This window comes from Macrobrachium rosenbergii, chromosome 43 (assembly GCF_040412425.1).
Source record: "Macrobrachium rosenbergii isolate ZJJX-2024 chromosome 43, ASM4041242v1, whole genome shotgun sequence".
Taxonomy (NCBI): Eukaryota; Metazoa; Arthropoda; class Malacostraca; order Decapoda; family Palaemonidae; genus Macrobrachium; species Macrobrachium rosenbergii.
The window spans coordinates 53,733,522-53,760,314 of NC_089783.1; the positions used below are offsets into that span (position 1 = coordinate 53,733,522).

The 26,793-nt window shown below is 35.8% G+C and overlaps 1 protein-coding gene across 1 annotated transcript in view; it reads left to right on the forward strand.

Annotated features, from left to right (window-relative positions):
• The window catches only part of Nsun2 (tRNA (cytosine(34)-C(5))-methyltransferase Nsun2), a 29,555-nt gene extending 3,671 nt beyond the window's left edge, over nucleotides 1–25,884 (forward strand). Inside the window, 12 exon segments of the mRNA XM_067087256.1 lie at nucleotides 974–1,209; nucleotides 2,672–2,849; nucleotides 3,110–3,344; nucleotides 5,523–5,573; nucleotides 5,576–5,651; nucleotides 8,248–8,425; nucleotides 10,678–10,832; nucleotides 11,925–12,078; nucleotides 14,648–14,869; nucleotides 16,968–17,045; nucleotides 20,941–21,091; nucleotides 25,471–25,884. Coding sequence (XP_066943357.1) covers nucleotides 974–1,209; nucleotides 2,672–2,849; nucleotides 3,110–3,344; nucleotides 5,523–5,573; nucleotides 5,576–5,651; nucleotides 8,248–8,425; nucleotides 10,678–10,832; nucleotides 11,925–12,078; nucleotides 14,648–14,869; nucleotides 16,968–17,045; nucleotides 20,941–21,091; nucleotides 25,471–25,808 — 2,052 coding nt within the window. The 3' untranslated portion in view covers nucleotides 25,809–25,884.
• The last annotated feature ends 909 nt before the right edge of the window (nucleotides 25,885–26,793 follow it).

Consider the following 26,793-nt stretch of genomic DNA (forward strand, 5'->3'; position numbering starts at 1 on the left):
CAGGTTAGGCCTCTTCGCTCAAGTGTGGGAATGCTTAGGTGTAGAAGCTTGGGTAGCGAAAGTACTTTTGGAAGGCTATTGCATTCCTTTCAGGAGTTCGCCTCCTCTGTCAAACCAACCCATAGCCTTTCGGTCTTACAAAGGCAACTCAGAGAAGAGGAGGATCTTGAGTCAGGAAGTCTCTTCTCTGTTAGAGAAGGCAGCCATAGAGGAAATACCAGCTACTTCGCCAGGTTTTTACAACAGGCTTTTCCTAGTTCCAAGGGCAATGAGAGGTTGGAGACCTTTTTGGATGTATCCACGCTCAGCCTCTGTGTCCAACTGTCCCCTTTTTCCATGGAGTCAGCCTCCATGGCCTTAGCCACCTTGGGAGAAAGAGGCATGGATGATTTACGGTGGACATGAAGGACGCTTACTTTCATGTCCCCATTCACCAGCATTCAAGAAGGTTTGGGTTCTGGAACAGATTAATCAAATTTACATTATTCCTTATAGGAAGAATTTGTTTAGTGTTTGGACAGTTTGTCATTCAGACAGCCTTGTGGAATAGATTAAGCCTGAGTTCTGAGGTATCACTGTAGTCGTGAAACATGCAATGATGAGGATAGTTAATACCTATAGATGGACCATTAGTGTGCATGTGTGAAATCGCTCCTAACTATACTTTGAATTTAACTTAGGGTTTTTGTAAATGCTGCAGTTTCATTTTGGAGAATTCATTGCAGTACCTTAAAATTTTCTTCAGCTCTCTCTCTCTCTCTCTCTCTCTCTCTCTCTCTCTCTCTCTCTCTCTCTCTCTCTCTCTCTCTCTCTCTCTCTCTCTCTCTAGTGTCTTTTTATAAGAGTAGACAGTGAATAAATGTAAGTACATTACCAGATATCTTGAGCTAGATTTTTTGTAGCATGTTTTTGTGTATGACGATCTATTCCCCAGTATTCTAAAATAAAGAGTTTGTTCATAATTTCTTTTAAGGCTCAGAAAATTGTTCCTGAGAATGAATGGAATGACTTCATATCCTGCATGAAGGAGAATTTGCCTGCTGCATTCAGAATCACTGGTACCAAGAAAATGGCCCAGGCATTGTTACATGTCATGCAGAAAACATTTTTTGAGCCATTATCGCAACTGACTCCTCCAGAACTTACAGCCGAGGAAATTGCTGCTGGAGAGGAACCCATTAAGCCTCTTAAGCCCATGTGCTTACCATGGTTAGTGATTTTACTCTTGTTATATGTAAAAGAATATTTTTACAGTTAGAAGTGAACATATTTAACTTTCTTAGTAATCATGTATTTATTTGCTGTTGTACAAAAGGAAATTCATATTAAACCCTTCCCTGACTATCCTGAGAATATGTATAAACTGTGGCCATGTACTTTTTTACAGTCATGAAAATCCTCATTCACTACCCTACAATATCCATACTTATTTTATCCCTACTGTTATGATCCTGATTTTACTTATTCTTTGATGCAATCCCAATTTGTATTCTTCCTCGCCCATTAGCGAGTGTTTAGTGTGCATTTTTCAAAGCATAGGGAGTTGTCTCGTTTACTGTATGAAAGAGCTTAGGTGTCAGATGCCTCGAATGTTTGCCAAAATTTATTCTTGTTTTTGTGGTCTCATTACCTTCCACAGTCAAAACGAATGACAGTGAAACTAGTAGCAACAATTATGATGACCTAATGAATTGAGGAGATGAAAATAACAATAAATATTTGTTTTTAGATTCTGTGGAAAGTTCAGAAGTTGACTCAACTTGAGAATGTAAATGTGCTTATTTCAAAGTTTAATAGCTTCCAAATTACTGATGATAAAAAAGTATGCACAGCATATTATCATATAAAGAACATACTAAAAATTAATGGAAAAAAACCTTATTTTTGTTCACACATTGCATAAAAACCTGAAAGGGAAGGGGTTGATTACTCAAGTTGTTCTTGAGGCATGAAGACATCCTAGTACGAGCCCCAAAGATCAAAAAGCTTAAAGGTCAAGAGTGTTAAAATATATATTTGCAAAGAAGATTCTTATATAATGAAATTAAAACTTGCATATACATATCAACAGTACTGTATAGTGATTACTCTGGTGTAAAGTTACTCAGGTATCTGTTCTGTGTCAAGTTCGTTTATTAATTGATGGAGAGACCATAGAAGTTAGGAAAAGAAGAATAAATATAAATACAAATGAGAAAATTATGTATTATGGCTGTATTTTATAGAATAATTGTGTTTTTGCATTGAAATAAAAGATAAATATGCAGCGTGTTAGGTTGCCAGTTAATGGTTTTTGAACAAAATCCTATGCAGTCATGTAGTGTCACTTTTGAGTATGGCTGTACCACTTTGTTTCCATGTTTTAACAGCTGATTCCAGTTTGTGCTGAGGAATGCTCTTAGATTAAAGGCTTGGATTTGTGTACCTAGAAAATTTAAATTTAATGAAAAATTGGTGATTTTTATTGAATACAGTATAAGGAAATGTTAAAATTGCTTTAGTGTATGAGCAGTTTATGTTTTCCTTTTTGAATGTGTCATTGAGTATGTTAAAGTATATAGAATTTATGTCTATGAGCAATTCTTAAGACTGGTCATAAAGTATATAGAATTTATGTCTATGAGCAATTCTTAAGACTGGTCATACTGGTTTCACCGTACTTCTTTTACAGGTATCCAGACAATCTTGCATGGCAACTTAACCTGACAAGAAGAGATATACGCCGCTGTGAAGCATATTGGCAGTTGCACCAGTTTTTAATCTCAGAAACAGAAACTGGTAACATTTCACGTCAGGAAGCTGTCAGTATGATACCACCAATAGTGTTAGGTGTTGAGCCACACCATAAGGTATATAGTGTTCTGTAATTTTTATGTGATCTCAGGTGCATAGTAGTTATTGTTGAGTTTTATATATTCTTTCTCAGAGTGTATCTAGTATACAGTTACATGAATATGGTTTATTTTTGTGAGGTGGTATTCAGTTAATGTATGTACAGTGAATAAACCTCTTATTGTAGTTCTGCTTGATGGTTGGAAAGGTGTGTCAACACGTAAAATGAGAGGTTTGTATATATGTAACATTTTTTTTTTTTTTTTTAATTTTGCAGGTCCTTGACCTTTGCGCTGCTCCAGGGAGTAAGACTGCACAGATCATAGAATTTCTGCATAGCTCTGAAGATGAATTTTTGGCTGCCATTCCTCCAGGATTAGTGGTCGCTAATGATGCGGACAACAGACGCTGTTACATGTTGACTCACCAGACAAAAAGGTTGCAGAGTCCCTCCATCCTGATCACTAACCATGATGCAGCATTTATGCCAAATTTTCATCATAGTCGAAAAGGTAATGATTTTGTGTGAATGCCATTTTTTTTTTTTTTTCACATCTGTCAAGGTTGCTGGTTAAAACTAGTCCATGGACAGTCAACGAAAGTATTCAAGCACAAAATTCGTCTCTCTCTCTCTCTCTCTCTCTCTCTCTCTCTCTCTCTCTCTCTCTCTCTCTCATTCTTGACAAATAAAAGGTTTGAGAGAGACAACTTGCTGACATAAAGAAGATAATTTCAAAAGAAATGTTATGTAAGGGAATTTTTTGTACATTGGTGGTTGTGTGATTGCCTTTTCTGAAATACAGTGACAATATTGAAGCAGGTGCACTTTATTCAAGCAAACATCTCCAGTTGTTCATACGCAGAACAAACCTGGGTCTTAATATTTGGATAAATCTTCTGGCACCAGCTGGAAACCAGTAAAAATAAAAAAAGAATTGTTTATGCATGGAATTGGTGGCATCTGGCATCCGTCATGGAGATGGGATAGGAAGCAGCCAGTGACTTTGCCTCAATCCCATGACGTCTTAGTTTTTCTTCTTACCATGTTCTGGTTCTTTCTCTCCTTCAATCCCAAAGCCAGTTAAAAGTTCCTGTGTTTCTCTGTGTTTTGTGTTCAGATGTCCTGGTGTGGTTCTGGTTTTTATCCTTAATCCCAAAACAGCTATTCCGTATGACTGTCCTGGTGGAGACTCCTACCCATTCAGACTGACCCATTCAGCTTGTAGTAGGTGCAGATCAGATGATTATAAAATGACTAACCCTTGCCCTGAGTGTCATTCCTGGCCTTCTGTGCAATGGAAGAGATTTGCCATGAAGCAGCACAAGAGGAAGTCAGAGGCACCAACTTGGGAAGGATTTTCTCCTCTTTCAATGGATTTTTCTCAGGTGCTCATTGTTGTTCTTCCCCCCCCTGCTTCTCCTTCCTTGTCGTGGGAATGTTTCTCCTTTCTGGAGGGTGGTGGCAACGCCATCTTTTTCCTCTGTTTCTGGCTCAGATGCGTAGATGTTGGTTGTTTGGGCTTTGTTAGGCTTATCAGGGATACCAACCTTTGATGGCCTGCTGTTCCATTTCATGTCTTCACACATCCCAGTGTCGGCTGCCATGTCAGTTCTCAATCCTCCCAGTCTTCACTCTACTGGGTCTCACGTTATGCCTTCTAGCGAGATGCCACTGGTTCTCTCTACACATCATCCTGGGTCACCACCTGTTCAGCCTATGGTTGCTCCCACAGCTTGCGTACAGAGTTCATCTGCTCCCATGATGTCACAGCCTAGCTCTACTATGATGTCATCTGCGGCTGCGTCGTCTGCTTCCCCTCTCGTTCAGGCTGTTCTTGACACTGTCAGTTCAACCCTTCGAGTGAAATACAGCTGTTTTCGTTTTCTTAAGAGGAGATGGCATAGATCTTCTTCGTCTTTGCCATCTTCACCATCCTCGTTTTCTCATCTAAACAGATGTAGCTCTTTAACGTCCTCTAATGCAGTGAATTTCTGCATTGGACTTAGCCAAGTAATCTGACAGTTGGATACCCATATGTCTAACAGATCAGAGGCTTAGGTCTCCATCCTTTGAATTCTCTTATTCACTAAGCATGACCGAACAGGAGAGAGGCAATAGCTTTTTGTTTATAACTTTGTTAAAATTTATAGTGCCATCAATACTGGGGTCTTCAATGAGGTAATCCTCATTCCACTGGGATGATACCATTTATGAAAAATTCATTTTGATTCACCCTCACTGGGATGATACCATTTAAATATATGAAATATTAATTTTGATTCACCCTCACTGGGATGATACCATTCATGAAATATTCATTTTGATTCACTCTTTCTCATAAGCTACAATAATGTTTGTTACTTTGGGATTAAAATCTGCTTTATGAATTTTATATCAGTTTTATTTTTAATAACTGTGTTACTTTGGGATTAAAATCTGCTTTATGAATTTTATATCAGTTTTATTTTTAATAACTGTTTGGAAATCACTAAGGGAAAATAGTGATGCCTTATGATTAAATAGTAGGTTAGTATATTATAGGCTAACATGTTATAAAACTCACAAGTCCTGGCAGGGATCCTATGTATTGTGGTTTTTTAAGGGTTTACTGTAATAAAATGAATTATCAGAAATGTTTAATCACTGTAGATGATTTTATACTTAATATTACACAATGAACAATTTGCAGATGGTAGCACTGGACCATTGAAATTTGATAGAATCCTCTGTGATGTCCCATGTTCGGGGATGGTACCATGCGGAAAAACTTTGATGTTTGGGGCAAGTGGAATCCTGCTAATGGTGCAAATCTTCATGGGTAAGCAAAAAAGTTTTTGAAGCTTTTATTAATGTTGTAAATTACAGGTAAGTACACATCTATGGTTGGACAGTTATGTGCATTCAGTAGTGGGGCTCCTGAGTGTATAACCCCAATTTTTTTTTTATTTTATCTTCCAAGGTTTTTGATTTTAAATTGTTGAGTATTGTTTAGCCCTCTTTGTTTGTTTTGCAACAAACCCATTCCTTACAATTTATGCATAGCTTGGGGCTGAAATCATCCGGGTATTATATGTGCGAAATGAGGTATAGAAGTTACGTGCTCGACAGTAACATTTCAGTCAGTGTTGGTTTGTCAGTGGTGAGCTTTGCATTCATCCTTAGGCCAGTGCTACTATACATTGCGTTTTTTGGCTCCTCATCTCAAATTTGTATTTAGTAGACATAGTGCTTGATGTGTTTCTCTATCAGAGGGATAATTATGGTGTCCTCATGTCTGATGTAATGTGCAAAAATTTAGTGTGTATGCCCTTCTTATATATTGAGAGGAAGATCTAATGCTAATATGCTTCAAATCTACAGTATGGTTTGTGATATGGTGGCACTTCAGCGTCATAGACAGTTGGAGGGTCTCCCTTCTTGATAAGTAGTTGGTTGTTGTCTTAAAGTACTTTTTGCCTGGTTTGACAGGTGGATTAATTTCATTGTCGTCATTAGCATTTTTTTTGCTGAATTTAGAAGTGGGAAAAGATGCAGAGAAAGAAGATTCTTTTGGCTTTTTTTATTATCTTTAGGTTTAGAAACGTTGCTGTGGTTTTCTTGTTACTTTTCTATGATGTTATGGTTAACTTCCTCACCTTTCATTTGTGGTAGTGCTGTATACCATATGGGTTTGGGTATGTAATGCCATATGCTTTATGAATGGTATCGTCATCATATAATCTTTATTTCAATATTTTTATTGTGTATTGTTTTTTGTTTTGGTTTATCTGTTAAATGATTATTTTATTTTAATTAAATTTTTGTGTCACTGTTTTGTGCATTTTTTTTACCAGATCATTTGACCCTCTTAGTTTTAGTTTCAGTTTGGCTCTCCATATAGACATTCCAGTTCTATCTTGGTGTTTCTAGTTCTTTGTTGCATGGTGATTTTGACTACTGTTTATGCAGGTTGGTTCACCACAGTTCCAGTTTTTTGTTTTTATCCAAAGTATGCATATTTTTATTTTTTTCTCTCTGCCCATATTTACTGCAATTTTTGTGTTGTTAGGATCTAGGCATATATTGTCTTACTTCTCTATTTTGACCTGAAATTTTGCTTTTCAGTGGAAGATCTTATCCATCCAATTTAATTTTTGCTGTGTCAAAGAAGTTTCTTTAATTGTCTTGCTCTTGCTTGGAATATTATAGATTTCTCAGTTTTGCTCATTGTGTTTTTTTCAGGGAGTTTTGATCAAAAAAATTTTTAATTGGTTCTCTTCATTGTTGGGCAATATGAATTCCTTGTACACTTCATTTTCATGTTTCATTACTTTTAACTTCTGAGTTGTCTATAGATTGTATGACGAGGTAACTCTTAGATTGATTTATAGTACAGGTATATCATCGATTTTTCTGTAGTTGCTGGCACTGGAACCAGACAAATTAATCAAAACTTTAAAGTGCCCATCAAAACTATAAAATTCCTGCAGCCACTAGACAAGTTTACTTGGTGGTCGATAGATGGTGCCAAGTGTTTTTGATTGGAATTGGACTGACATTCAAGGAAGGCAGGGGCTAATACTATGATACTTTAATGTCTATCCAACACCAAGTTTAATATTAGAAATGTTCGAATGATGCTCATGTTGGCATTGTTTCTTTAAGGTTTGTAGGGGCAAGTGAAAATAATAAGTCCACTGTTAAATTTTTAAAAATATTTGTTGCCTACAATCTTGGGCAAAGTATTCCTGGCTAGTTAAGAACCTGGCATCATAGATTAGGTTAGGATCCATCACTGTATTGCTCTATGGCTTTTATGGGACTCTGGGTCAGGTTAGGACCCACCACCCTATGTAAGATTAGGATGCATTGTATAGGTTTTGTTGGTTGCTGCTGTTGATATGCATGAACTATGCATTTTTTGTGACCGATTGTATTGTGATTTATGCATTTCTTACCTATATGACTGGTCCATTGTTCTTGTATATGGTTTTCCATATTTCAGAAACCAGGGTTTCCCCTGGCCTTTCAAAAAATATGGCTATTTGATTCTTCTCACATATCTATTCACCAGAGTTTCTAAAAACGAAAAAAGGATATAGAGGGGAGAGAAAAACAAACAAAAATGGTTTTCACCATCAATAATGGCTAGAAATGCATAAAACTGAAGATAGATAATTGTAAAACGTAAGGTTCATGTATTTGGCTAGGAATTTAGCATGGTAATTACCACCCCAAGGGGTATGTGTGCTCATGTACAGTATTTGCTTTCAGTTTTCTTTTAATTTAGAACAATTTTTCTTCTTGGAACGTTTTGTGATAAACTAAAAGAGCAATATAACTTATATATGTTGGTATGGAGAAATGAATATTTTCTAAAAAAAAAAAAAAAAAAAAAAATTATTTTCAGTTTTGATACTTTTTTAATATTCCAGACTTCAGTTAAGAATAGCACGCCGTGGTCTGGAAATGCTTGCTGTTGGTGGTCGCATGGTGTACTCAACTTGCTCTCTTAATCCCCTTGAGGATGAAGCTGTGATAAAACGACTGTTACTTGAAGCTGATGGTGCAGTCCAGTTGGTAAACATTTCGGAGCAGTTGCCAGGCCTTAAGGTAAATTTTTGTTTATTGAATTCTTAGATTTATGTTTGAATCTAATGGTTCAGAATCTTAAGTATGTTCAGATGTCAAAATTTTAAACAGATCGTTGGGTAGGATATACAGTAATGTGATAGTTAATACTGCTCTAGAGCTCTGTCACTATGACTATGAATGCCATACCACTGACATGGAAGCAGGACTACTTACGGAATAAAAGAATAAGCTGTATCTCAGGAGACCAAATCATATTCTGCAGTTCTTTGGTTAAAATATTTCCCTCCCAACTGGTTTGGACACTGCTGTATTTGTGCAGCAGCCACTAGGTGATGAGTCAACCTTCCTTAGAGGTGTTCTGACTTGCTGTTGGAAGGAGGCTTCCTCCACTGATACTGCAAGGAGGAGAACATATAGAACCTTTGGTTGACTTGGACCACTTGCAAGTGTTCTCAGTGCCCCAGGCATAGTCGTGACTTGCATCCCCAATTTTCAGGTCATCTCAGTAGGTGGTCTCCCATATTCTCTCCCAGACAATGATTACATCATTAATAGGAACAGCTTGCTGTATCAGATCACCAAATACTGGGCAGCAGAGATGCACTTTACAGAAAGGCGCCACCTCTTAACCATTTCACATTTTGATGATGTATACAAACATAAAAAAAAATTGTACAAACATTAAAAAAAATTGCACAAACTAGTAGCAAAACTAAGGATCATTTTTATTAAGTATTTCTGATATTTTTTACACGTGTAAGATGTATGTTTATTTGTTTTGTATAATTTTTAATAATTTTTATTCTATTATTAAATCCTTAATTTGAGAGAGAGAGAGAGACTTGTCATTCATTTTTTCATACAGTTTTTTCATACAGTATTTTTCTTGCTATAATTACAACTGTTGCATTGTAGTAACTCAGTAATTTATTTCTGGGTGCTATGTATTTATAACAGGTAATTTATCTGGGTGTGCTATGTATGAAACTTTTTTTAGCAGTTTTTTTGGGGAAAGTGCAAATTTCTTGTATCTCATAATTTCTACTCATTATTCCACCTATATAAAGTAATTTTTGGGGCTTGTATGCTATTGTATTGAGTAATTATTTAGCTGTGAAATGAAACAAAATTGAACGGACTACCTTGAAAATTGTCTGAGCTATGCATGTTTAAAAAAAATTATAGTTTTCACCTGTATTGCCTTTTTTATGGAAAATGCAATGCCACTTTGTCATTCATTTTTTTTTTTTTTCTTGCTATAATTACAACTTTTTGCATTTCGGTAATTAGGTAATTTATCTGGGTGTGTTATGGATAAAAAGTCGAAGACTGTTGCAGATAATTTTTTTAGAGAGAAAGTGCAAAATTTTCTCATTTTGCAATTTTGGGGGCTTTTTCATGCCACTGTATAGAGCAGTTATCTGCAAAATGAAACAAAACAATTTTATCTTGAAAATTGTTGGAGCTACTCGTTTGAACAAAAAGACAGAGTTTTTGTGTATATCGCATGGGTGACTGTCCCTTTTCTTAAGGAAAACATGATGCTACTTTGTCATTAATTTTTTCATATTTTCCTTGTTATATTTACAACTTTTTGCAGTGCAATAACTAGGTAATTCATCTGGGTTTGTTAGGATAAAAAGCAAAAAAACTTTATAGGAAATAGTACTTTTGGCAAATTTTTTAGGGGGAAAAGTGCAAAATTTTTGTCTCATAATTTCTTCTTATTATTCCAGTTATGTAAAGTTATTTTGGTTTTTTTTTTTATGCCATTGTATAGAGCAATCATTCACCTGCAAAATAAACAAATTTGAGCTGTCAACCTTGAAAATGGAGCTACTCATCTTTGAACAAAAAAAGGCAAACAATTTTATGCCTACTGCTTGAGTAACTGCCACTTCCCACTGATATAACTGTTTATGAGTCATAAGTGAAAGATTTAAGCTTAAACCAGCATAGTAGAGCAAAAGACAATGTTTGAGCTTTCTTATTAGCAACAGAAAAAGGGACCAGGATAACTTGGGTCATAAGTTTTTTAGGTCAAATTGCAGTCATTACTTTGTTGTGATCCATCTGGCCCATGGCCATGTGTGTTGATAGCCCATCTTGGTGGTAGTTTGTACAAGGAGTTGTTAAAGTATCAGAGGCATTACCATGAAGATGAGCAGTTTAAATGTAAATGCTCTCCTTGTCAAAATTGGGTGTTAAGTGTGCTGCAAAACTTTTGTTTTATGGTTTGTTATTGAAAACTGTTGGTTTCTTTTTTTCAGTTTATGCCTGGTTTGGAAGACTGGAAAATAATCAACAGGGAAATGGAAGAAATTGACACCCCAGAAAACATCCCTCTGAAAAACACTAATTTATATAACAAACATTTATTCCCTCCTACAGCAGAAGAGAAAGAGAAGCTCAGCTTACATAAGTGGTGAGTATGTTCTTACTTTTAAATATATTTTACAGTACTACATTGCTGACAAAAAGTCATGTACAGTATTATAAAACTCTTAACAGCCCCCAGAGGTAGTGATAGAATTTAGTACAGTATTGTTGATGAGTAACGATTAGGTTGAGTACATTCAAAGAGTTGCTTTGTTGCAGTGAACCACCCCTTGATTCCAACCAAGCTTTTCACTTTCAGCATTTATGTCATCAGGGTAGCACCTTCATCATAAACTTTTTCAGGTTGTAAATATTCACTTTCAACTTCCTTTGGAAGGTACAGAAAATTTTTTAGGATTTTTTTTCTTACTCGGTGTGCATTTGCACATCTTCCCCTTTCCAACTCTTTCCATTCAAGTGTTTTTTTCTTAAACTGGCCAACCTTAGAATAGTATATTAATGAAAATTACTGGGCATGAAAGAACATATTTTACTGTTGTTTGAAAGTATATGGCAGATGGGACGAAACTTTCCCCTGTTGCTATTGCTATCTTTAAGTGGAAATTGAAGTGATACCTAAACAGAAATTCCCGAATGGTATCATTGTCCACGTTCACAAAAACCTAAACAATGCAAATTGCTGATGATCACTATGTTTGTATTTTATAATACAATAGTAATATGAGAATACATACAATATTACTGGATACAGTGAAGTAAAGCCTAACTTTTCAAAAGATCCATGGAAAAGATGCATATTCAGTATGTTTGTATTTTATAATATGATGCTAATCTGTGAATATTACATATGCAAATTTTATATCTCGTGTATGGTGCGACACCCTTAAATTTAGCTTCAAAATCAGGTCTTCAAAAGTCACGTGATATGTTAATATATATGGTATCTACATTTGGTTATTAATCTTGATTTTCATGTTTATATTTAAAAAAATCATTTTTTAAATCATGTCTTTAATAACCAGTCTTGATTTTGATGTTTATATTTAAATTATTTACAGAATCATGCCTGTAACTATAATCAGTATTGAATATTTATATATTTATGTAATGTATGTGTTGATAAATGTATAAAGTATGCCATGTTCTATGGACTACAGTATCATATGTATTTTTCCAGTATTCGGATCTTGCCTCACCACCAAGACACAGGAGGATTCTTTGTTGCCTTACTTGAAAAAGTGAGACCACTTCCTGGGGAAAAGGTGTATATAGAATCTGACCAACCAGTTGATAAAAGTGCATCTGTAACAAGCACTCAGCGGATCCGTCAGGTAATTTATCATGAAGCTGATCCTTCATGTGTGAAGGTTCAGCATGAAGGCTTAGCTCCATGTAATTTATTCCCTTTTGCTGTTATTCCTCTTGTTATTGGTTCTGAAGGAATGAAGTCGTGATTTCTTTGTCTCGCTGTCAAACTTCTCAGTTCCAGAGGTCCTTTATTCCTCAAGCTTTTGGACTGTGGTACAGCCTCCTTGAAGATGTCATGGAGTTGGAACTTCAGAAGTTCAAGCGAAAATGCAAATGCATTATTACCGTAATGCAATTCTCCTTGTATTTCAATAATTTACTTACATTTTTGTTTATTAATTTGTTAGTTTATCTGTTTTTCTAATAACTGATCTTCTGTATTTCCCATTACCTTCTGTTACGTCTTTAGAATGAACACCATATTCTTTGGAAGCTTGAATTTCAAGTCAGTGGCCCCCATGGGCTTGTTCTATATGAAAAGGGTTCATCTGAATAATAATTTCAGTTCAGACTGCATTCTAGCTGGAATGTTATTTGTATGTTTGTTCAATAAAGTAATTATTCAATAAGGTAATTAATGAATAATTACTGGATAATTAAATAATTTTGTGTGAATATAAGTTCCAGTAAGCTGGTTAACTGATGATTAGCTGCAGCTCAAAGCTTCCAAGTCTCCTGGGTTTTAGCTATAATTTTGTACTGATTGCTGTTAATGTTGTTGTAAGATCCAACTTTGTAACTTTGTATTCATTGTGCCCTGTGTAAACAGACTCTCTCTCTCTCTCTCTCTCTCTCTCTCTCTCTCTCTCTCTCTCTCTCTCTCTCTCTCTCTCTCTCTCTCTGTTGTATTCTGTTTGGTATTTATCCTGTCTTGAATAAATAATTATAGCATGAAACTCCTGTGATAGTTAGCTTTGCTGCCATTGTCCCTTTCTTTGGTTCATAGTTTATTTGAAGTTAACAGTAAGTTGTTTGAAGTTCTTTTCAAATGAGTCTGTTTAATCATTTGTACCTCTAGAAAAAATTATCCAGAATATTTTCCTGCAAGGTTTTTGTCCCATGATTTTCATTACTATCTGTGGTTTATGATTTTTACAGTTTTTAGAGGTCCACTAAAAAGTCTGTTTTATGAAGTTAAGAGTTCTTGGTTTGATGACATTATATTAACCTGCAGATAAGTTTGACTTGTCAGTTACTTTGTTCTTTGTTGTTTTTGAGTAAGTTGTTGTTGTTCGTGTCCACAGATATTATAATTTACTTAAAAAATATGCCAAGTCATATTTCTGGACTCATTGATCGTGCGTGAAGGAGTTGTTCATGAGTGAAATGAATGGAAGCAAGAGAATGTTACGTATAGAAAACGACAGGTGGTAAAACACAGAAGTAAAGTAAAGGACAAAAAGCAGCGCAGCTGGGCCTTAGAGGAACCCTGAAAAGAACCTTTAGTACTGTATTCTGCACAACATGCATTTGAAGAAATATCTGTGCATTTTATAATTGTGGGCTTGGAGCTGTAGAAAACTGGATAGGAAGAAAAAGAAAATATGTTTTCTGCAGTTAAAAGAAAATATGTATAAAAACATAAATTTAGTAGATAAAATGTTGATTTTGTGCATTAGGTTCCCCATCTAAAAATTGGTATTGAGTGGTTCTGTCTAGCTGACAAAGCAAAAAATAAAGTTGGAGTGATTAGGCAGCTTGGCGGGAAGAGATCAGAAGGAATGAGTTTAAAGTAAAGAGTGATGAAGTGCACATGTTGGAGAGTATTGTGAGGGCTTGGAGAAAATGCTGAATATCACTTGACTACGCACTTAGTATGCATGAGTACTGTAGTGAAGCAAGACAGTGTATCTTATATCATCTTGATAGGGCTACAGAATAGGGCTTGTAGTAATGTCAATAAAAAATGTTTTCTCCTGCATTAATATGAGACTAAGCATACAATAACTTAATATGGCTTATATGTTTTGTAGGAATTCTAGAACCCCACGTGTGTCTTCTCCAAGCTATTTAGGTTTATCACAGAAGGGCAAATTTCTTGAATTGTCAACTTTATGTACAGTGATTTGTTTTATAAGAGGGAAGGGTTCATCTCTTTGGAACACATCCAGGCTACTAAAAGCAGTTTCGATGTTCTGTATCTTATCAGTTGTTGTTGATCCTCCTTTATCTCTCCTACCTCAAAGATTGATAAGGGATAGACAGGGAAACTTGGTTTTGTTTGAAAGAAGCCTTGTTGTATAAAGTTCACAATAAATGAAGCCAGTGCTGTTAACTTCTGAGAAAAATTAGGATGATTTGATACCCTTTATAACTGTTAGCAAAATTTGTACTATATATGTATATTAAGTAGTAGTAATGAAACCATGGAGACATAGAGTTAGACTCTTACTGGGGTTTCCCAAAGGAATTATTTTTCATTAAGAATTGACAGTAGAAAATATTAAAGGTAAAGAAGTTGGACAACTAAGTGAAAAATACAAGGTATAAATGGGGTAGCTGGGTCTGAAGGGACTCTACAAAAAATTTGTAATGTCAGTTGCTGGGAGGCTGTCAAACTGAGCACTAACCTAAGTTAATCTTTGTTATTAGCCTCCAAAGAAGAAACGCCGGCAGGGTTTCAAGGAAGAGCCATACTATTATTTTGAAGCAGATGAAGTTGTCTGGCCTGGAATCGACTCCTTTTATGGAATTCGCAAAGATGTTGATCCTGGTCTGTTTTTAACACGGACCAAAGAGGGGAAGAAGCGGAACTTATATTTCACTAACAGTTTAGTGAAGGATATTGTGCAGCTGAATCAGGATTTCATTAAGGTAAGTTATATTGCAGTGTTTTCCTCTTTGAAAGTAAGAATAAAAACTTGTGTTTTCTTTTGTGTCCCTGTAAGTTTTTATTGTAGATTAGAATTTGTTTTTTTTTATTTACTGAAAAAAATCAAGTACAGTGCACTGTTTTTTCTACCTCCATAAATAGGGCAACTATTCTATTCTTAATTATTGGAATTTAAAGCAACATTTGTTATTTTATTGTTATCAATGTACAGTATTTAAAGTGTTTTACTATACACTTTTAGGGGCTTAGGCAATATAGGAAACAAAGTGATACTAATGTTACTATATTTAGTAGTGTACTATAAATAAATAGTACCCTACTATATTGTATATTGCATACAAGAGAAAATTGGGTTTGCTTTTTTCCACAGTGTAGTTATACAGTCATTTTGTTTAAAATATAGGAAAATAAGCTAGCTAATTTCTTTTTCCATCACGTTTTTGGTATAAATCTGAATGTTGTTGTTTATAAGCATATTTAGTGTTCAGTTATGCAGTACAGTCATACCCACCTCGAACTTATGCGAGGTTAGGTTCCAGAACCCTTTGCACAAGGCGAATTTTCGAGTAAGTTTGGCACAGGTCTCTAAAAATGCAAATAAATGGTTGTTTCTAAAGTTTAAACACTAAATCATGCTCCCAAATTAAGGGTTGTCCTTACTTAATTGAGTGAAACTATTTATCAATTATTGTGAGAGAGAGAGAGAGAGAGAATTATACAATAGTATGTTGGTGGTAGACTTGTGATGGGAAAAGGGATGCAGAGTGATAAGTCTGTACACAGATTCCTGGGATACCAGGTGATAGGGCTGCCAAGATTGTGCTTTATTACTGTATACTAGATAAAATTTAAAGTAACCATGGTATTCAGATTAATTCTCTAAGAAATTCATATCTTAGTCTTGATATGATTCGGCAGTTGCTGCAGCATTCAGAGATTGTTAAAAGAAGTGGAAAAATTCAACCATAGGCTATGGTCACTCTTACCATCTTGATACATTAAGTACTTTTGAAAATAAATTTTCATTGACAAAACATTCATGAAAAAAGCTGTGTAAAGTAAAAATACTTTTCGTCACAAATAACTTGATATCTACTGCACAGACAGTAAAAGTTTATTATTGTGCAAAAAATCACCTATGCACTGGGAGATATTTTAGTTTTGCAGCAAGTAATGAGGTTTTTTTAGCTGTATAGGCTAACTCTGAACTGCCTGTAATGGGAGCATAACCAGAAAATTTTCAAGTTGACAGGCTGCTTTAACCTTGATAAAGTTTTCCTTGCATGACGGTATTTTTATAAACAGCTAGCATTTGATCCATGTCAATGTCAGTCATTGAAGTGTGACAGTCGATACATCAAGTAACGTCCAGTGACTTGTGTTTTCCTGCCTAAAGTCTGAGGGTTCCTCACATCATAGAGGACGCTTGTGGATTCAACTTGATTGGTTCAACCTACCCAAGTCATCACAACATTTACTCCCATTGATGCTGCTAACTTTAAACATTTTAAAATACAAACATAAATTTGTAGAAACCAGAGTAAGTAACATTACCGCTTAAGATGATGAAATTGTAGTCCAGTTCATAAAGGAAAATGAGTAAATATTGTCATTGTGATGTGGAGTAATGCCACCAGCAGTCCCCACTTTTCCAGATCTTTATGAATGAATGTATGTGAGAAATTCCAATTACTTCTGACATACATGGTGTTTTTAAGCATCTAAACATTTTCGTTTTGCAGATTTTACTCATAAGTTGCTTTGTATTTTCATATTCAAGTGTGAATTTTAGCAAGATTGTGTTTTCGGTAAAAAAAAAATTGGAAAATTTGATGAACGAAAGCTAATGGAAACTGTTGCTTAACTGTTGTTGCTGATTATACATAATTATTAGTTTCCACTAGATTCTCTTTTTTTTTATGTGACTAACACAACTATCGAAGTTAAGATTTTGTGTTTCTCTTACTTTAAAGCATTTCTTTTATCCGATGCTTTATTGAATTCCCACTACAGTACTAAGTATTTGTTATAAATAAATATTACTATACCTTAATCTTTATTAATTGCCTGCTTTTTCAGATCATTAATACCGGTGTAAAAGTTTTGGTCCGCAGTGACAACAGAGGTGCAACTTGTGACTTCAGATTGGCCCAGGATGTAAGTACAGCAGTTGATTTGAACTATTGGAGATTATTTATTAGCATTTATGTAGACAATTTAAATTTAGTCAAACATTTGTAGTTTAATCTTTTATTTTAGAAGTGATCACAAGTCAAAGGAAAACTTCATTAATGGTTTTTTCTTTTATAGCAGTATATGTGGAATTAAAATTATACACACACATTAGATATTAACTGTACACCTTAGAAATTTCCTGTGTTCATAGTAAGGTTAAGCATGAAACTCTAATATTAACAGATATTTTCCCAGAGAGTAATATTTCATGCTCCTGATATGGTTAAAGATGTACTGATATTGAACTGCGTGGAGGAAATATAAATACTGTATCAGAGGAAAGAGAACAGGAGAAATGCAAAAACTTGCTAATAGAAGAAAAGAATCAGTCTTTGAAATGAGTACTGTAGAGTGACAGTTGCTGATCTTGACAAAAGAATGTATGTCTGGTGTTTTTAGAGTCCGTATTACCAAGAAGGGCATATTTCTTGAATTCAGTAGAATTATGGCAAAATAGTACCTCAAGAAAGAAGAAGAAATGATAGCCAACAACTACAAAATGGTTGACATTTGCTAATAGTGGTAAAAGATGGGCGGTCAGTCACCTGGAAGAGCAAATGATTAAGTATTTGAGTATTGAATAAGTGAGATTAAAGACCATCTGTTTACAGGGTCTGCAGGTGCTGATGAACAACATTTTAGAAAGGCTAGTTGACAGTCTATAAGAGACACACTTATAAGGGACAGTGACATTGTAGAATACCACTGAAAGGAAATTATTTTGGATGAATCTTACCTGGTGTTAAAAGTAGCTTACATCTCCGCACTGATAGGCAAGGCAGCATTCAAACAAAAGATTGAATGACTGTCCAGTTCACCTGTTCTCCACCAGGTGTGTTTTGAATGTTTAAGCTCTTGCCAGAATTCTCCTTGCTGCCATTGGGTATAGGCACTTGTTGGTATCTCGTGGCTTTTTGCTGCTGCCACGGTACTGTACATTTATTTTTTGTAGGTTGCCTCCACTGGAATCAAGGCTAAGAACATCAGGTTCTGTAGGAATGATTACTGTGTTAGTAGGATGTTGATTTTTTAGGAGATAACACTGTTTACGCCTGCTGCAATGGATTTAAATGTGATCTTCAGACTACATGTGAGGAAGTAGGTTTGTCTGAATATTAATTTTGCAAATAAATATTAGAAAAAACATGTATACTGCACAAAAAGTTACTGTATCTCTCCATCCTTGTAAATCTCGTAAATATTTTACAAAAATATACTCAGAATTTGTTACTGACTTTAGTTCTTATCTGTTATGATGTTGTGTGAGCAGTAATTATAATTTTAAAGAATAAAATAAAATAAATAATTAGAAAAAACATGCATAAATTGGTAAAGTTACCATATTTTTATGAGTGCCTTGTAAAAGAGGCCCCACAGAGGGTTGTAAATAGTCACTTTCAACTTCCCATAGAAGGTAGGGAAAAATTTTTAGAATATTTTTTCTTACACCTTGTGCATTTGCATATATTCTTCTTCCCATTGATGTGTTTTTTTCTTAAATGGGCCAACCTTAAAGTTTGCCCGGTCTGGGGGTGTGCTTAATATATATTTAGCCCGTCCCTTAAGGGTTAAGGGGAATTGAACTCAAACTACGGAATTTCATGTACTTCCACTAACTTCTGCATCTCACATTCAGCTGCTTGGAAATGCTTGACTGTCTCCTCCCAACAGGGGATTTTCAAAGGTGTCATGGGTTCTATCCTTAATCAAGTGGAGAACAACGGTGGCCTTGTGTTAGAAATTCAGAAGCAGCAGTTTGTACATTACTCAGGGTGCCTTTCTAGAGGAATTTTCAGCACCTGGATCCTTGTAGGCACCAAAGTTTCTCTGTTGTCTTGGAAATAGTAAGACTTTTGTGCTGTGTATTTTCGAGGTTGTTGTTCCATACTTTCCTTGGTATTGCACATACTTTACTTGGTATTGCGTCATGTGCTATTAGATCTGGGTGATGATCAGCACGTTAAGGTTTTGAAATCAGTCGAGATGGAAGATCCTTCAACTCAGTATGTATCAATCTCTCTCTGGGTTTAGACGCAGGTCAAAAGTTTATCTGCAGATTCTTTTTGAGCTTCTGGAATGAGTTTTCATTGAATTATTTACTATAAAAAATTCTTTTATTCAGCACTATCAACAGTTAAAAAAGAGTAAATTTATTGCAAGCACTCTCCTTAAGGCTGTTGTAAGGGAATGCTATTTTATCTTTTTGCACTATAGCTGAGAATGAGATTAAGGCTGACTTTTCAGAGAACTGTAAGAATTCCATTTAACCTCTGGTGGGGAAGGAAAGGAAACAATTCTCTGTCATGTTGGGGCAATTAAAACTTACATACTTAGGTTAAACCTGAAAGAGGCAGTTATTCTTTTATTTTATGATTTTAGAACCTAGAACATGTGTGTCAAAGGTTAAGCCTGGAAGAGGCAAAATTAACCTTTTATTTTGTGGTTTTAGAAACCTAGAATGTCTTTGTCAAAGGTTAAGCCTGGAGGAGGCAAAGTTAACCTTTTGTTTTTTGGTTTTAGAAACTGAGAATTTCTTTGTCAGGAACACAAGGTTCTCTGTGATTGTATTTGATTGGGCTATAGTATGAGAAGTAGATCCATGTCATTTACTTTTATTGAAGGTAAATATTCATAATGCAAGAGCTGTTGCTACCTCATTTAGTTTGATGACAATTGTTACATGAGGATGTGTTTAGTGCAACGCAGAAGTGCAATTTGGTTATACTATTCAACACCTTAAGTATGTAGAATCATGTTTGAAAAAGTAAAGCCTGTAATCTGCTACTAAGGAAAAAGCAATCTTTAGGTTCTTATTTCTTAAATCCTGGGTTTTAGTATTTTGTGGAGCATGAAGGTACATACAGTACATTGATAGGAGCATACCTTTATATTGTAAAGGTATTTATTTTTTAGTGACTGTCATTCTATAAGGCTTTTGGACCTAGGCACAGGGTTCCCTTCACACTGCTTGTGTTTCATTCTAGCTGAACTGAAGCAGTTTTCTCCGCAGGGCTGCTCTTTGCTGCACACGTATGAGAGCCTTGCCCCCTGAATGAAACCCATCTTCTGAGGGTAGTTAGATCCAGGAAGGATTCCAGATCAGGTAAGAGTGTTTTGGGTTTCGTACAAGAAACCTTTAGCTCAATTGGCTGAGTGGATTTGATCTAGCTGCATTACACACCATCCTCTTCTCAATGTGGGAATCGACTAACTTTTAACAGTTGGTAAGATTCATCCCAAATAATTAAATTTTCATAATAAATTTTATTATTTGGATACTTACCTACTGTTAAAATAGACCCCACCCAGCCTCACCGCAACTTAGTGGGCTGTCAAGGAGAATTCTGATAAGAGCTTAAACATTCGAAAAACACACCTGATGGAGAACAGGTGAACTGGATAGCCATCCAGGCAGCTATTCGATCTTTTGTTTGAATGCTGACTCGCTTATCGGCGCAATGTAAGCTAATTTTAACAGTAGGTAAGTATCCAAATAATAAATTTTATTATGAAAATTTATATTTTGTCTTTAAAAAATGGAATATTTTATTGGTTTAAAAAAATTTAATATTGTATTGTCTCTGGGAAGGTAATGTGATAGGGAATGGAAGAATACCTTGTTGTTCAGTGTATATTGTGTACTGTAATTGTTGGAGAAACTTGTGCTCTCCTGCTAACTTATGTGCTGACTTATTTAATGGATTTTAGGTATTAATCCTTCAATGCTGTTTTCAATTCTTTTTAGTTTAATTACTTGATAGTTACATTGTATTTTAAATGTTTCAGTAATATTTAAAGTATATTATCTCATTTCCAGGGATCAGAAGTACTGCTTCCTTTAATAACCAAAAGGAAAATAACTGTGACTCATAGTGATTTAGTGACCTTGCTTTTAAATGATGATATGGAAATGCCACCTGAAACAGTGACTATGGACCAAAAGACACAAGGGCAGTGTTCTGAATTATGTGAGTATTAAGATATGTGCTTGTTCCTGTAGATTACATATCCTGTTTCTTTTACTCAAGCTTTTAGTGAAATGGAGATAGGCTGAATGAGGAATAAGTGACTGAAATGAATGAAATGGTAATAAGACAATGATAAAATATTCCCATGCTATGGGACCTCACCATACTACCAACTGTGGATGACCAACTGCTAGGGAGCCCATTTTGACTACCAAAGGCATCCAGTTCTTGTCTCAGTTTCCTGGGTAGTTGAAATTACATTATATTGAGTTCTCTTCACAGACTTCCTATCTTTTTTCACCAACTTCATGATTATCTTTGCTGGTTCAAAGTTGTTATTGTATTTTATCTGGTTCTTTATTTCTGTAGGAACTGCCATTGTTTTGGCAGTATTGTCCTCAGTTAGTGTGACCCTTGAGATACTGTGCCCAAGATGTCACACTATCCAATGTAAGAGGTCATTTGGTCCGTTAAGTGAAAAAATCAATTTGGCTGCAGTATGATGGGATTGTCATACAGGTAGTCCCCGCTTACTGGCGGCATTGGTTAACAGCGTTTTGGAGTTATGGCGCTTGGCTAATGACATTGTAACCAGATTTTTGGTGCCAATCTCTGGCTAACGGTGCCATTAAGTGGGGATTTCAGTGCTGATCTCCGGTTAACAGTACCGTTAAGTTGGGATTTCGGCGCTGATCTTCGGTAACGACGCTGTTAAGATTGGTTTTTGGCACTATTATTGCCAATTTTCAGTTACCGGTGATTTTTGGTTAGCGGCTCTCAGCCAGGGACAGAACCCCTGCCGTTAACGGGGGACTAGCTGTACTGCCATTAAAACATGCTCTTTGTGTCTTTATTTTTTAGAGTATCATTATTTCTTAACTGATGTTTATTTTTAATGTACATTTTACAGTGTCCTTTTTACTTGGATATTCTTTTCTGTGGAAATTTACCTATCTTATCCTTCAGTTTTGTAATGTGTGCACATTATGAGTTACAGTAATAATCCCAGAACCAGTCAGGAAAAAGTTGGTCAAGCCAGCAGGCAACAGTATTTCAGACCCCAATGGAGAGACCTCCAGCAAGGACTGAGTCATTGCAGGTCTGGTCATGGAGTCTTTGGCTAAGGGGGACCCATGTTATAAAGTGCTAAATGCAACAGTCATTAAGTTACTAAGAACATAATCAGTAATAATTCATGCCAAGTTTTATCAATACTGGCTTATGTATGTATATGTATACAATATATATATATATACATATATTTTCAGAATAGTTTAATAAAGTGCAAAACAACAATGTACAAAAGGCATCAATCTCTCCTCCTCATTGGAGATCTCTATGCTGATGAGAAGCTTCAAAAAGTCTTGCCCTCCCAGGGAACTCAGGCCCCCTGAGTGGGATGTAACTCTCGTCCTTCGGAGTCTAACTCATGCACACTACGATCCTCTACGAGAGTCGCCAGACAGGGATATGACCATCGAGACTGTTCTCTTGCCTGCCTTGGCATCAGCAGAGGGAGTAGGTGAACTTCACAGTCTTCCTTATGATGTTAAGCACTTGAGGGAATGGGGATCTGTTATGCTTGAATTTGCCCTAGAATTCTTAATGAAGACTCAGAATCCATCGGTCCCTGATGCCAGATTTGGGTCCTTCTCGATCCCCTCCTTAGAGGACTTTGTTGGTAATAATCTAGATGAGGTGCTACTGTGTCCAGTTAGAGTGCTGCGGTGCTACCTGAAGAGGACTCAACAACTCAGGCTTGGGTGTCTGCGACTCTTAGTTAGTATTAGCTCGACCAAGAAAGAAGTGTCCAAGAACACTATTTCTGGCTTCGTGAGGTGATCAAATGGGTATACTCTACACCTGATGAAGTGGGTGACAGTACATTCCGGCCCAGAGTTCACGAGGTCAGGGGCATTGGTCCATCCTTCGCATTCAGGAAGAACCTGTCATTTCACCAGGTACTGAATGTAGGAGTGTGGTCGCACAGACCACATTCACCTCCTACCTACGAGATGTTGCCCATAGGTCCTTGGACACTTATTCCTTGGGTCCTGTGGTAGCTGCTCAGCACATTGTTTAGCTCATCCAGTTCCCCTAATGGGACAGAGTTGCATCTCACCTAAGATGCATGGTTATGAAAGAGAGAGGGAGTGTGTATGACTGGCCTCCTCCCCGTCTTTTATTCTCCTCCTCTCCCTGCGGGCAGAGGATTAGTTGGTGTACCGTCATGTGCTGGAATGGACGTGGTGTGTGCAGTAGTTTAATTTTTGAGCACCCTTTCGATTTTTCTAATTTAGAAATATGAGCAAGTCCCCCTCTCTCTAGCAAGGGGAGAGAGGGGCTGACAGTAAAAAAAACCTATTGGTTATCTTTAGCTTTATTGTCTTCGACATACAAGGTTCATCTAAACCTTTTTCGTATCAATGATGCTTCTCAAACCCATTGATCTGAAAGGCCCAGAAGTCTGGCATTTGAACACACACACACACATGCTCAACAGAGTAGGAAGGAGGCCCAGGTGAGGCGAACCGCCAGTCGGTTCAGAAGCTTACTCAGATCCTCCCACCAGTAAGTCTTCCATATGTAAAGCCCGAGGGTTTGTTTTCACGTTGGAAGAAATGACATATTTTTAAAGTATTTTGTATTTTTCTTAATGTACAAACATGAAGTCTTTACATAAACTGCCCTCCTCAAGCCACCCCTCATTCTGATACCTGGGCCAGAAGGCAAGTGAATGCGATCAAAAGGTGGGTTTAATAGAATTGAATGGCTGGTTTTTCAGCTGCACACCTGATATGAAAAGACCTCAGGTTTATGTTAGAAAAATAAATACCTTTAAAATTTGTAATTTTTGAAAATTTAGTAGTGTAACTGGGATGTTCTGAAAAACTTCCTTTTTTGATCTGTTCCCAAAACTCGACATTCACTGGTAGGTAAAGTTTAAACAATTACAAAGGTATCTTTAATTTTTACTGCTTGAGTATTTTTTGCCTAGAGGAATTGGGTGTGTTATTCATTGAGCATCAGTGGATCAAAAAAATGTGACCAATTCAAAGAGATAAAATTATTTAATTATGGTGCAGGAAGAACCTAATCTAGATAGGTTTGATCTCTTAACATTTCATCAGATTATACCATTAAATCTGCCATTTATTAAAGATGATGTATTTTAGAGGTGTTAAATATTTACTCACAAGAGTGGCTATTTTTTATCTAGTCATTGTAGTTGTTGCTTTATCGGCATCATTTCTGTTGTGCCAAATAAAGATTTGCACCAGGCTTGTGCAGTTTTGTGGAATAGGCAGTAGTTTTGAATGGCTTCTATAGAGCTACTGAAAATAAAATTTTTTGTTTGCATATTTGTAATACTTATTGTTAAAGAATTAGTTTTATCAGGTGATATTGTCGCTAATCTTAAGCCAAATAAAGATTTTGAACCACCTGTATGAACCTTTGTATTTTATATGTTAGTGTTGTTTGTGATGATCAGGAATATGTGGAAAACTTTGGACAAATTATACAGGTAAGTACTAGTTTGGATATTACAGGTACTGTAGTCTAAGAAAGATGTAATTTTAGTATTGAAGGGAATTGGATCCTTATATGTATTGATTTAGTCAAACAATTAACTGTAATGGGAGGAGTACTGTAGAAGATGGTTACTTAACATGCCTCTTTTGTTCAAACAATTTTTAGTGGGAGAAGCATTTGCTTTTATTCTTATTGTACCCTACTTATTTATCAATTATTAGCAATAGGGAGTAGTGAAGTTAAATTTTTCTTGAAAAACAGATGGAGATCTTAACTGCAAAAAATAGTAAAGCCAAATGCTGCTGCACATTTGAGTGATTTTCTAAGATTTACATAGTGATAAATGGGAAAAAAATAAATCTTATCCAAAGTATGGCTTGTGAAAACCTGAGTTTTGGTTACATGGACTTTTCATATTGGGTTTATGTCACCAATGTTGGGTCTTGACAGTTGTGTATGTGACTTTTTTTCATATTAAAAGTCATGGATACTGTACATGGACAAGAAAATTGGGAAAATTAGAGAAATGCAGTTAGTTTTCAGCTATAATTACTTGTTGAAAAATGTTTGAGCTGTCAAAATTAAAAGAAATAAAATGGGTGCCATGGTGGTGGGGTGTTACCTTAGCCTAGTAGCAGCCTTAGGCAGTAGATTCAACATTATTAGCTTGTTATTTTTCCTTTGTAGCATCCTTATGTTTGAAGAAGAATGGTATATTTTCCAGTTCTTTTTGGAGTAGATAGAAATACCCAGAAGGATTTTACTATGCTTCAAACCTGATTTGTCATTTAGTTTTTAATATGCACAATGAAGAATTTTTTAAAAGTACTTTACTTTGACAACAGGTACAGGAGCAGTTGCCTTCTTGTACCAGGCTGATGACAGCGTTACGATCAAATTCGTTGGATGGAAGGGCAAAAAATCTTTACGAGCATATGTTGCCAAAAATGATCGCATTCATTACTTGAGGTTATTAGGTGCAGACACTTCTAAATATGAAAAAAACAAATTTGAGCTACAGAGGAATCAGATGGCCAGTAATCCCACAGAAATGGATAAAGAAGAAGAAGAAGAAGAACCGATTACTAGCCAAGAATCTGAAGAAGCAGAGGTAAAAAACACTAATGGGGATGTTGATACTTCCAGTTGTATAGCTGCAGAAAATGAAGCATCATCAAGTTAATTTTTGGGTGAAAAGGTTTTAGTAAATGTAGTAATTTGTTACTTTTTACAATTTTACTTATTAAATTGAAAAATTTGCTGTTGTATTACTGACACAAAATTCCTTCATATGTATTTCTACCTTGGGGGGCATGTTTTCTTAGCTAAAGAAACAGCATTGAAGTAGTGCCCAGCCACGTTGTCAAAAAGAAGTAAATGCAAATTAAGTTGTAGACAAGTGTATGGTTTCTCAGGAAATCTTCATTATAATTTTTGCGTCAGGTTGTTTATTTACAGGTCTTGACATGTAATTAGTTATCCACACTCTTCTGTCTAGTGTAATTACTTGTGTAATTTCCAGTTGGTCCAGGTCTTCAGGGTTGTTGGTCCAGGTCTTCAGCTGTATCCTTTCTCCATTATTTTCTGTGCCTTCCCATTGGTTTTTTCAAACTGTTGCCGCATCTACTACCTGTAACTGATTGCTCCTGTCCTAATCTAATTGCATGCCTAAACCCTGTCAATCTTTGAGATATCTTTCTGTTTTTCATCATTGGATCCCACATCTCTCAGGAGGATCCTCATCTGTATCGTAATATTCCAAATGCATTCCAACCATAATTCTCAACTTTTGTAGTCACACATCAGATATTTTCTTAGTTTTCTTTTTAAGTTCTGCGAGGGGATGCTACTGTACAAAGAATACTGGTAAGGAAGGTACAAGGGACAGCAATATGTCAATGTAGTAGCTCTTTTGTCTGTGTTTCATAGAACTGCTTTATATCTAGTGTTTTTTTATATTATGTTTATATCTTAGTACATTACAAAAGAATTTCATCTTGCGTCCTTTTTTATTTTAGTATGGTGCGCACAAATTTTTTGTGGATTCTTTGTAAGACTTCAAATGTCTTTATGATTTCTTAGTTTGTCAAATAATTTTTGTACAGTACAAACACAGAATGTGATGCTTGATTTTTTATGCTGTTAGAATCTAATGTTTTGAATTTTTT